Source organism: Symphalangus syndactylus, chromosome 23 (assembly GCF_028878055.3).
Source record: "Symphalangus syndactylus isolate Jambi chromosome 23, NHGRI_mSymSyn1-v2.1_pri, whole genome shotgun sequence".
NCBI classification, from domain to species: domain Eukaryota; kingdom Metazoa; phylum Chordata; class Mammalia; order Primates; family Hylobatidae; genus Symphalangus; species Symphalangus syndactylus.
Window position 1 is genome coordinate 20284442 of NC_072445.2, and position 12166 is coordinate 20296607.

At 37.6% G+C, this 12166-nt stretch overlaps 1 protein-coding gene across 2 annotated transcripts in view; it reads right to left on the reverse strand.

The window, feature by feature from the left end:
• Positions 1–12166, reverse strand: part of RCAN2 (regulator of calcineurin 2) — a 285432-nt gene that overhangs the window by 246534 nt on the left and 26732 nt on the right. For both annotated transcript variants that reach the window (XM_055264306.2, XM_055264305.2), the window contains exon 2: positions 2482–2708. In XM_055264306.2, the coding sequence (XP_055120281.1) occupies positions 2482–2706 (225 nt within the window). In that variant the 5' untranslated portion in view covers positions 2707–2708. The remainder of the gene's footprint in view (positions 1–2481; positions 2709–12166) is intronic.

Genomic DNA, 12166 nt, shown 5'->3' on the forward strand with positions numbered 1-12166 from the left:
CTTAATGTCTTAAAATAAGTGATTTTATCATAATAGTTTTTTAAAAAGGAGGTTAAATAAAAGAAATATGAATTTCTGGGTCTGGAAGAGAAATATGGCAGTGAAAATGAGATGCCACAAGACTCCCCACTTTTTTTTCTGGAGGCCCAGCAATCATGCCTCCTGGCTATTGTCAACTTATCTGGCATCTGATTATCTTGTTTTGTCACCTTAAACTATATAGATATAATTAAATCAAAATTAAATCCATGTCGTATTATTTGGTATCCTAAAACTGTCCACAAAAGGAAGAGTAAAAAAAAAAAAAAAAAAAATCTCACTGAGGTAGAAGACTTTCTGAATTAATAAGCTGAATTACACAGACTTTGGCCAATTATAAAATTCACCTCCATGGCTGTAAAATTGTGATCTAAATCATTTGAAACTGAGTGCAATTAACTATATTCTTGTTTATTTTGCGTCAATATTTTATCAAGGTCATCCTAAAACCAAATACTATTTCCCAAACTGCTATGCACAAACTTCATATACACATTAGATGAGAATATCTTATAATCCATTATTCAATCACAAATCAGAATATCAAAATAGATGTGTACAGACTCCCATGAACTCCCCCCACCAGCCCCTGTCCTTCTATGTCCTCAGTTCTAATTCAGTTAATCAGCCATTCTTGAGCAGCACTGCTAAATGAGATTAGCACCTTCCTAGGTCTCATTGCTGGGAAGTATTTAATCAGGAAAGAATGAAAACCCTCATTAAATCTCTAACGAAAATCCTTCTAATTGTGATATTTAGAGAAATGGATGATATGATGAGAATACATAGACTGTTGCTTTATAGTTTATGGCAGGTATATTTCAGAGGAAACTACTTGCCCTGAGAAAATTATCATTTGTGATAATCTGGTTATAATCCAAGAACAAAATTCTCAGTTTCTTTCAAAGAAGAAATTGGCATGTGCCACTTTCTTACTTTAAATAGTCTGATGATCACAGCACTGGAGGTTCTAATTATATATAATTCCTTGCATTTCAAGCTATTTTCAGCCCATAATTTCAACAGTTCAACTCCAAACTGATATCATTATAAAAATATCTTTAAATGGCTTAAAATAGTTCCTAATCCTCTGGGATGGTTTTCTCTGTGGCTATCAGGATTGTCTACAAAATCAATCACATCCATAAATCAGACTTCCAGTAATTGTGCCAGACGCAGACTTCAGCAATGGGCAGAAAGAGCTAAAGTCTGTGAAACAGCAATCATAAAGCCTACTCTTATATCTCATACAGAGTCATATACTTCAGTTTAGGAAAAAAAAAGGCCTGGCCAGGCGCGGTAGCTCACGCCTGTAATCCCAACACTTTGGGAGGCTGAGGCAGGCAGATTACGAGGTCAGGAGATCCAGAACATCCTGGCTAACACAGTGAAACCCCATGTCTACTAAACATACAAAAAATTAGCCGGGCGTGATGACGGGCGCCTGTAGTCCCAGCTACTCGGGAAGCTGAGGCAGGAGAATGGTGTGAACCCAGGAGGTGGAGCTGGCAGTGAGCCGAGATTGCGCCACTGCACTCCAGCCTGGGCAACACAGCGAGACTCCGTTAAAAAAAAAAAAAAGAAAAAGAAAAAAAAAGGCCCTTTATCCAAAAAATTTTGTCCATGTTTCAGTAGTATAATAGTGGCTTTTACAACTAAGAATCTACATCTACAAGGGAAGGTTTAATCCATTTAGATACCCCATTCAAAGGTTAGAGAAATCTGAAATAAACTTTGGAAAGGTCTCTAAATGGAATATTTACTGTGATTGCCAAAAACATTTACACTAAGTTAAGTCTGTTTCTTAAAATGGGAAGCTGGAAAATGTTAATACATAGACAACCTCATTCCCCAATCATTTCAAATTGAGGAGTTACTGCTTCATTCAAATTCTTACAACACACACATGGCAATACCACCATGGTATCAGTGAGCAAAGAAGGACTCAGATGCCAACCAACTTACCTTCTCTAATATCTACTGTGAGACTTGGCTCACAGTTTGAGAAGGCTTTTTTAGAACATTCGTCAAGCTGCAGGAAGGCTGGAGGTAAAATGGAGTTTGTACTGTTTTGAGAAAGGCAAATTATATTTATGGCAGAATAGGGGAAAAGGAAACTTTTAGGAGTTTAAGACATCTGCTTCCTAGCCTAAGGGGCATTTCCTATAATCCATATTAACACCACTTGTTTTGCTAGATAGACCTGTGAGTCACAGAGGACTCAATTTGATTCAACATATTTTCATCTACAACCCTATCAGATGTATCTCTAAAGTTAGTTGATAATAGAATGGGATTTTCTTATCCTGGTACACATGCCAAAAATAGAGCCAACTAAACATTTCCAAAAACTTCAAAACACCAAACACAAATGAACAACAGGATTACTTGGAGATAATGCCACATCTCCCCATGTTCCAGGAACAGAAAAAGGCACCTTACCTTGCTCTCTTCTCCTTCAAACACTGACTGGTGAACATTGCATGCAAACAACGAGTTGGGGAGGTCATTGAAGTCAGTGATTGCTTGAAAGGCTTCTTCTGCAAAACAACGAGTGACAGCCCAGTCCCTGTCTATGCAGCACAGTAAGAAAAGTCCTCCATCTTCAGGGACGTGTCCCTGCTGCCCCGGGCTCCTCATTCCAATGAAGTATGATTCTCCCCTCATTCCTGGGGATACAAAGATGAGCATGTGTTACTGTAGAACAAATTCCTTAAAACTCAGTTTTCGGGTCACAGTTTTGTATTGTCAGGGGCAAAACAGTGGAGTACGATTAGGAGCAGAGGCAGGGGATATTGGAAGGGAGAAGATCTGCAAGTTCACATGGTTCCCTTGATCCCTGAACCAGAATTTCCCATACAGCTCTGCTCTGGGGCAAGAACCAAGTCAGTACTACGGTTTTTTAAACAAACAGACAAAAAAATAGGTATAGGAAATGGAGATCACCACCACCACCACCACTACTACCAATGTCTATCATGTATTGAGTTCCAGGCACTATTCTAAATGATTTATATACATTTAGAACATCAATTATATACATTAACTACCTTATTTAATCTCCACAATAGTCTATAAGGTTGGTACCAATATTATCCCCATCTTACAGATGGGAAAACAGAGGAACAAAGCAATTAAGTAACTTTTACAAGACCACTGACAAAATGGCAGGGCTAGGATTCAAACTCAGGGAAACTGGCACCAGAGCTCACTTTCCTATGCCACAGGAATGAAGCAGATCACAATAAGTAGAAGCCTATATTTAAGGAAGTATGATCTACTTCATCAGCACCTGAATCCTGATCATGATACCTCTAATAGGTAATAGTTAATCCACAGTGAGAGTAAACACACCACACACAGACCCCCCCACCCCGAGATATTTCCTCTTCTGACTGAGATAATTACTTCAAGTCATTTGTGAGCCAGGTCCAGATCCTAAAAAATCAGTGCTATCTTGGTCAATCCATGGTGCACAGGTCCCCGTCCCTCCTTGCCTCGTAAGGCTTTCCAGTATTGATTTCACCTAGCTGTGTTCAACCCTTCTATTATTTTTTCACCTCTTATATTTGCAGTTTGCCTAACTACAGAGTTTTTCCATTTTTTTTGATACTGGTACATAATTTAGTGGATTAGATCAATACCCCATATAGTCCAAGGATGGTATCTGCTTTCTTCTTTTGTACTGATTTTCATGCCTGTGATACTATTCTGCTCAAAGCTCAATAGTTAAGAGGCTCGGAAAGTGAAATAACTTGCTCACGGTTATGCAAGCAAGACTGACTGAAAATTATGACGTGGCTACTGAATCATCTTCAGGAAGCTCCATGTTCTTTAGTCCCATCGTCACAGATGCTCAGAGCAAAGGACAGAAAGGTGGGTACCACTAAACATCACTCTGCTCTCATGAAGTTTAGTTAGATACAAATTCTAGATCTCCAGACAAAATATCAGTTTCTGCTTATATCTCTCTTGAACTCCGAAATAAATCCTTGAACCTCATATTGATGAGGTTATTTTTTTATTTTCATTTTTCCTAGAAAAGCCCCAGTGAGAGTTGGTAAGCAGCATTTTCTGGCAATAATGCATTACATATAAAATCTTAAGCCCGGTTGAGGTAGGAGCCAAAAATTAAATAGTTTGAGGTGATATCTCTAAAATCAAATCACCAAAATTGTGGTAAGTAAAAATTTCTATATAAAATATAATAAAACAATTCTTGCACTCCAAAGTTCTTCAAACTCCAATTAGTGCATTTCTGTATTTAAATCAACAAAATATTTATTTTAAATAAAATATGGTACATGTTTTATTAAATAATCTAAAATATATGAATATTTTTAACTAGAAGGAAAAACATGTAATAGCATTAATATAAAGGGAACTGAACTGCTAGACAACTTGAATGAAACATGTGCATGTATTTTCTTTCATATTTATTTATACTGTTGCTTGAGTATTTTAGCATAAAACACCTAATTACCATCATTTATTAGAGTATCAATTGTTTTAATAGTAAAAATATTTACTAAAAGCATCATCAAAACAGTAGCATTTTTATTAATAGTTTACAGGAAAACGTGTGTGTGTGTGTGTGTGTGTGTGTGTGATGGAGTTTTGCTCTTGTCGCCCCAGGCTGGAGTGCAATGGTGCAATCTCGGCTCACTGCAACCTCCACCTCCCGGGTTCAAGTGATTTTCCTGCCTCAGCCTGGGCCTCCCGAGTAGCTGAGATTACAGGCACATGCTACCATGCCTGGTTAGTTTTTGTATTTTTAGTAGACACAGGGTTTCACCATGTTGGCCAGGCTGGTCTCGAACTCCTGACCTCAGGTGATCCACCCGCCTGGGCCTCCCAAAGCGTTGGGATTTCAGGCATGAGCCACTGCACCCGGCCAGGAAACTCTTTTGATAATGAAGTCATAATCATTCAGTAGCATACAAATAGATACTGTGTCAATTTGGATTTTATTTTTAATCTTATCCCTCTTATTTAAAATATTTTAAGTGAATCAAAACATCATAAAACACTCTGAGATGTGTTGTAAGAATGTTTCAATTATTATTTTTCCAAAAAAAAATCTAAAATCCATTGCCGAACAAATTAATTAAATAGATCAAATTTTAAGCTTAACTCAGGACTCATTTTAATCTACTCAAATAGCCTTAATTTCTAGCCTAAGGTGTAACAATATTATCTTCATGAGATTTTATTTTAAGCTCATTACTTTCAGTAAAGATTTAAGGGTGAATGCATTTTTGGCAAACAACCTACTTTACTTACATGGAGAAATACTTTAGAAGTCAGAGCTTTGAACAAAGAAATTCTAATTTCTCTTTCTAGTTTCATTACTAACTCACCCCATAATCTGGAGAAGCCAAGTGATCATTCTGGAACTCAGTTTATCCTTGTAAAACAACAACAAAAAAACATTGAACTGCCTCCTTCTGCAGAGTAAGGGGAGGCAGGGGAATGAAACAGGAACAGAAGACGTGATCAAAATCAGTATTAACCACTACATAAAAGAATATGTAATATACAGTATTGCAATTTTTACTGCATGAAATATGCAGTAAAAACACATCGTCGTAATTTCAGAGCAAGGCAATTATGCTTTAGTATTGCCCAAATAAACAGAAAGAAATTCTGAAGATTAAGAGAACTTCCCAATAAAGAAGTATAAATGTCCCACAGCCCAAGTTAACTGGTTTGTCTTTGTTTCCTCTTTTTTTGTTTTTCCACTTTTTCAGAGAGGGTCTTGCTCTGTTGCCCAAGCTGGAGTGCAGTAGCACAATCATAACTCACTGCAACCTCCAACTCCTGGGTTCACAGTGATCCTCCCACCTCAGCCTCATAAGTGGCTGGGACTACAGGCATGCACCACTATGCCTGGCTAATTTTTATTTTTTGTAGAGATGAGATCTTGCTATGTTGCCCAGACTGGTCTCCAACTCCCAGCCTCAAATAGTCCTCCCATTTTGGTCTCACAAAGTGCTGGGATTACAGATGTCAGCCACTGCGCCCAGCCTGGTTTGTCTTTTTAAATTAATATCAAACTCTTAATCATTGTAAGAAACCTTTGAGGCAACCACTGTCTACCAAGATTGACATGTGTTGTCCTTATTTCTAAATCTGAGGTTGGCCATCCAAAGGAGAAGAGCTTCCTTCAGCTAGGAGGCCATTTTCCGGGAGGGCTTCCCAACCTCACCCAGGCTGGGATGAATGTGGTGTTCTTTCTCCCTGAGCACCCTGCACAGCCTTTTCTCAAAAAATTGTCCTCCAGTGCAGCTACTGTTGTGATTACTACTTTACTAGTCTGTATCTCAATCCAGATCAGTATTTCTTGAAAGCAGAGGCTGGGTTGTCTTCATCCATGTATCTACAGGAAAATATAGAAAGCCCTCAAAATAATGTTTGGCTAAATTAATGAATTATATAAAAAAGAGTCACTTTTTGGAAATAACAGACCAGCAAGTGGGTTATAATGGCCAACTTAAAATGTATACACTAATGATATACTATTTCAAATGTCTACACTAATAATGAAAACAATCCTCTCATTTAAATTTAAAGGTTTGATTTCTAAAATGTAATTTTACAAATGAAAGATAGCAAGAATCACTCAAAGATAGCAAGACTCACAGGATTCCTCTAGCTAAAATTTAATAATCTGTGGAGAAGAGCAAAAATAACATTTACGTTTTTTAATTATACGAGTTAACTGAAGAAAAACTGGAAAATTCAAAAAGCTATAAAGAAGAAAAGAAAAGTAAACCATAATCCTACTATCCAGAGAAAACTCCTGCTAACATTTTGGTATATTTCGTTCCAGTGTTTTTTTTACATGTAAAATTTTTAAACAAAATGGGGATCCTGCTGTTTAGTATACCACTCCTTTCCTGCAACACTGATATAATCAAGAGCAGTTCCCTGTGTGATTATATATTCTTCAAAACATTAATTTTAATAGCCACATTGTATCCCAGTGTATGAATCTGTCATAATTTAATCACTCTTCTGTTGTTTGACATTTGGAAAGCATTCGTTTCCCTCACCATATGCATGTGGAAAAGAAAAACCACTATCCGCTATTAAAATATAAATCTTCCCATGGGAGAATTTCAAAACTTCTTTAGATAAAGAGAAGGGACATCTTTATGAAATACTGGAAAGAGCACTAAGGGAATACCTTCATGCCAGTCTCAAGCTGTAAATAGGGGGCCTTCTGGGCTGTGGCTTTCTTTTTTTTTTTTTTTTTTTTTTTTGAGACATAGTTTCACTCTTATTGCCCAGGTCGGAGTGCAATGGCACGATCTTGACTCACTGCAACCTCCGCCTCCCGGGTTCAAGCGATTCTCCAGCCTCAGCTTCCCGAGTAGCTGGGATTACAGGCATGCGCCACTACGCCCAGCTAATTTTGTATTTTTTAATAGAGATGGAGTTTCTCCACGTTGGTCAGCCTGATCTCGAACTCCCAACCTCAGGTGATCTGCCTGCCTCGGCCTCCCAAATGGTTGAGATTACAGGCGTGAGCCACCATGCCCGGCCAGCTGTGGCTTTCTTGACAGCAGAATGGAGAAGGAACATGGCCTTGCCTACCTTACAGATCTACATGAAAGTCTTGTGAAGGCCCCCCTCCACCAATAACATGTGAATGAAAGCCATTTATTACTATTGTTAGGCTTATCAAGAGCAAGCCAATGGCAGATGAAGTTGGCACTGCAGAAGTGGCCATCATCTTCTACTGTTAAGTGTGTAAATGACTTTCAAACCTCCAGTGTACGTCCGTGAGAGTAAAGCCCATATCATTACAATGAGAAACAAGCAGCGGTGCAGTTTGAATATTTGGTATGAGTTTGGGTGAAGACCCTATTAGGAGGGAAAGATATTTGTAAGGCAAAAGAAGTTAATTAAAACAAAAAACAAACAACCTTTCCCCCCCCGCCGAGAAAACATCCCCAACAACAAGATGACAGTTTATTTAAATGTTACAAAGTTAATGGCAATGAAGACATAGACAATTGCGTTTGACTCATTTTAATGAAGAAAGAAGCCTGGAGAAAGGAGGGTTTGTGACCATTTCATTTTTTTCGCAAACATGTGAAAATAATTTTCATCCAAGATTTTCAAATAACATGATAGCACTTTTTAAACATTAAAAGACCTAAAGTAAAGACAATATGTTTCCTACCTTAAAGACTAGCCACCTGCAAAATAAAGATATCTGTTCAACATCTGTTACACAGAAGTAGCCATTTAATAAATGTTGCATGAATAAGTGAAAAAATTTCTTTTCCCCCAATAAATCTGGATGTTAGAGACATTACTGGCTTTCTACACAAGGAATTAATCTTTCCAAAACTCTCTAATTTCTTTCCTGACAAATGTTTATACATATGATTAAATCCAGAGGAAGAGACCTTTAGAAGACATCTGATTCTGCTGGATATCATTATTGTCACAGAGTAATCAATGTGCATGAGATTCACATTCCTGAATTGCAGAATTCTAAAAAAATCCACTTTTCTAGGAATTGGGTATAACTCATGAGAGCGGGGAGCCATGCATTTGCCCATAGGAATTCTGGTCTAGAAAGCTTTTAAATATAAAAGGAGAGGGAAGTTAACCACAAATAAGTCCATGAGAATAACCTGGGAGCCACAGAAAGATGGTAAACATTCATGGAGATGCTTATAATGTTTTACCATCAAGTAAAATCAGTCAGTAGCATGATGTGTGACCAGAAGGGGTTGGGTGGTGATAATCTCATCTCGAGTATTGGCAACCTAGAGAGATCGTGGCCAATTCTGGGTACTGTCCACTACAGAAACACTGAAAGTCTTTCAAAGGAAACTATTCAGTCAAGTTACGTTATCTAAGAGACAGGTGCATGGTAAGAAAAAGCATACGAAGCATAGAAAATAAGTTTTGAGTTAAAGCTCGGTTGCCTTCAAATTCTGAAACAGCAAATACAATTTTTGTATACAAAAATAGAAGTCAAACCAGAGAGAAAGAGTTTAATTTCATATAAAGAGCCACGGATCTTTTAACAATTTGGGTTAGAATAGCATGTCCTGCCTTATGTCTTAGTGAACTCCTTGTAGTGGTGATATCCAATAAGTAAGTTTCATTGAGCAGGTGCCATTCATTTAGCAGGATGTCAAACAGGGAATCCAAGGAACAGGGTGATGACTGCCTGACATTTTCTTTAAGGATTCTTCTCAATTTGAGATTTTTATCTTACCAAGATTGGAAAAAAATACATAAGAAAAGAGACATATGTTTATCTCTGGGATTAAACATGCTTAAGATAGGGGAACATATAACTTTTAACAAAAGCTTTCTCCAGAGTTTAAATCTTAAATTTGGATGCCCATAAATAACCTGTCTATATTTTTTCTCTTCCAGGTGACTCAAACTAAAAAGCAAGAATTTTTCAATAGAAAGTAATGATCCATAAAAGATAAAAATAAGCAAGACATACAAAAAGCAACTTAAGTTTAAATTTGTTTTTTCTTAGACAAAAAGAATGTTAAAGATTCACCTCATTTGCTTCTAAAATTAAGAACAGAAATATAAAACTTTTGCAATAAGGGCAACAAATAAAAAAATATGCCTTGATTCCATGTTATGGCCAGCTAAGGAGGATAAATAAGGAAATAGAATAAATGGAAATGATTAATGAATAATTCATCCTGACTTCAAGTTCAGTTTTGATTGAAAAACAAGTAAATGAATTATGGGAGATTTGTTAGTTTGGATGAACTTAAAGATAACAATGTCAGCTTAAATATTAATGACAAAAACTGGGAATACAATGCAGCATTAATAAGTAATAGAAAAGAAATGCCTATATTTTTCAATTGGATATAAGGTTAAATGAGCCCAGTTCAGAATTTAAAAGAATATGAACCTAAAGTTTTGCAGTGTTTAAAATCCCTTCAGCTCTAAAACCAAATGATTATTTGATAATATCTGGGACAAAATGAGCTCATTAGAAGAAAATATTTAGATGAATAATAAGAATAATAAATTTACAATTAAATTTTATCATCAGCATTCATTTTTGGTCTGGCCTTAGAAGTGGGATCTTTTCGATTTGCCCTTTTGGTGTTTTAATATCTAGATCCTCCTAGGGATAAGACAGGCCTTTTGCTCATTTTTGTCCATCTTACAGGGAGACTGAAGTATAATATTAGTAACAACAAACCAAGCCAGCCATCCTGAGATACAAAGGAGAGACATGATATTCTTAGGCTATGCTCCATAGAAACCCATTAGAGCTCTTTCTGAAATATAATGGAACCTATTTAATTCAGCTGCAGAATTTCACACCTGCTGAGCTATGTGAACCTCATGCTATTCTTGATATCATTTGGGATCAGTCTTGAAAGAATCAGGAACATGCAGTTTCCAACTCATAGTTTTCAAAGGAAATCATCCACATTCCTCATTTATGGCTCTCTTCAGGACACCTTCTGGAGCCACTGTTCCACCTTAAGCTCCCAATGGGCAATAATTCAATTAATTCAATTCCCTGTGGAAGCAGCAGCTTATGAATTTTTATGAAGTGTTAAAAAAAAAAGCAAGTTGTTTCCATCATGTCCTTTTGCACTGGATGTGTACACCTGTGGGATTTTAATGCCCATGGTCTCACAAGATTTGCAGGTCCTGTATATTCTTTCAATGAACATAACAAAAAGGGGAGGAAGACCCTCAAATTTACCCAAGGTCAGATGGGACAAGCAAATAGGGCATTTGTATTCTATTCCCACAAACCTAATATCATCATCAAGAAAATGTATTTCGAACAGGTTTGCTGCAAAAGAACAGGGTCAAAGGAAACACCATCTTTTATGAGGGGTATGAGGGTGAGAAAGTTGTTCTTAAAGACAGAAAAACCTGTGTCTACAAAGAATGAGCTACAGTGAATTATAGATTTGTTAAACAAAGCAAGCAATATTGGAGCACTCACATAAAGCAAAAGAGTTTTGGACATTGTATTAGTCAAGGTCTCACAGGAAACAGACAGCATGTTCAAATTGGATAATTTGAAAAGAGTATAACAAAGGGACTATTTACAGGCATGGGCAGGGTACAGCAAAACCACAGCAGATAGTACAAAATCCTGGTCTAGCACTCTCCCTAGACTTGAAGAGTTGACAGGAGGGGAGGGGTTTCCAGAACCTGGAGATATTCTGGAGAGAACAGAGGGTTGTGTGGAGATGGCCCCCTGACACATCTTTCACTGCAGGATGTGGTCAATCTACAGTAGTGCTACAAAGAGAGTGCCAGAGAAATAAATATCCTCAAATTGTTATCTTTCTCTGATCTCCTGCTGGTACCTCCCATTGGTCAAACCCAGCTGGAAACCAGAGGGCCAGGGGGCCTTGGAGGTGGAACACAGAGGTCAGGCTCTGGGGCACAGGGTGCAGTGCAGAGGGATAAGGGTGGAGAGAGACTCTCTGGGATCAAGTAAAGATAACAAGCACATCCTTCATAAATGGGTAGTAATCTAGAAATTTTATAGGTTAATTTCAATAGCACTTTAAATTTTGAAAATGTACAGCTGAGTCATCTGTAAATCCATGGCTCAAACCAGGGCTTATGTAATACAATTGAAGATTCATTCTCTCTGACTGCTTTTTTCTTAGAAACAAAAAAGTGAACAGGGAATGAGTGGCTCTGTATATAGTAGAGAATGCCTACATCACTAGGGAAGATGTGTTCAGACACCCCACCTGGAGACAGAAGACCATCCTCTCATGATTGCTTAGAATAAGCTTAAAGAAAGCCCAAAGCCTCTGGAAGAGTGAAGCAATGTTACGTAAAATAACTTTTCACAGGAGGGCAACACTTCAAAAGCGGGTAGCAAAGCACGAGAACGTTGCTATGGTAGCCAAAGTAAGATTTATCCTGTCATCTTTCACCTTTGGCTTTCAGATGGGGCATGGAGTGCTGGAGAGAAACAGAGTGAAAAGGAAAGAAAGCAGGGAGTGAGAGATACTGCAGCTTTGAGAAAAATCCAGCCAAGAAGGGTCTGAGTTACTCAGAAAAGAAAAGATGGACTAGAAGGCTGCCTAGGGAGTGGAGAGCTGGACAGGACTCACTAGAAGTCCAAGGAAGC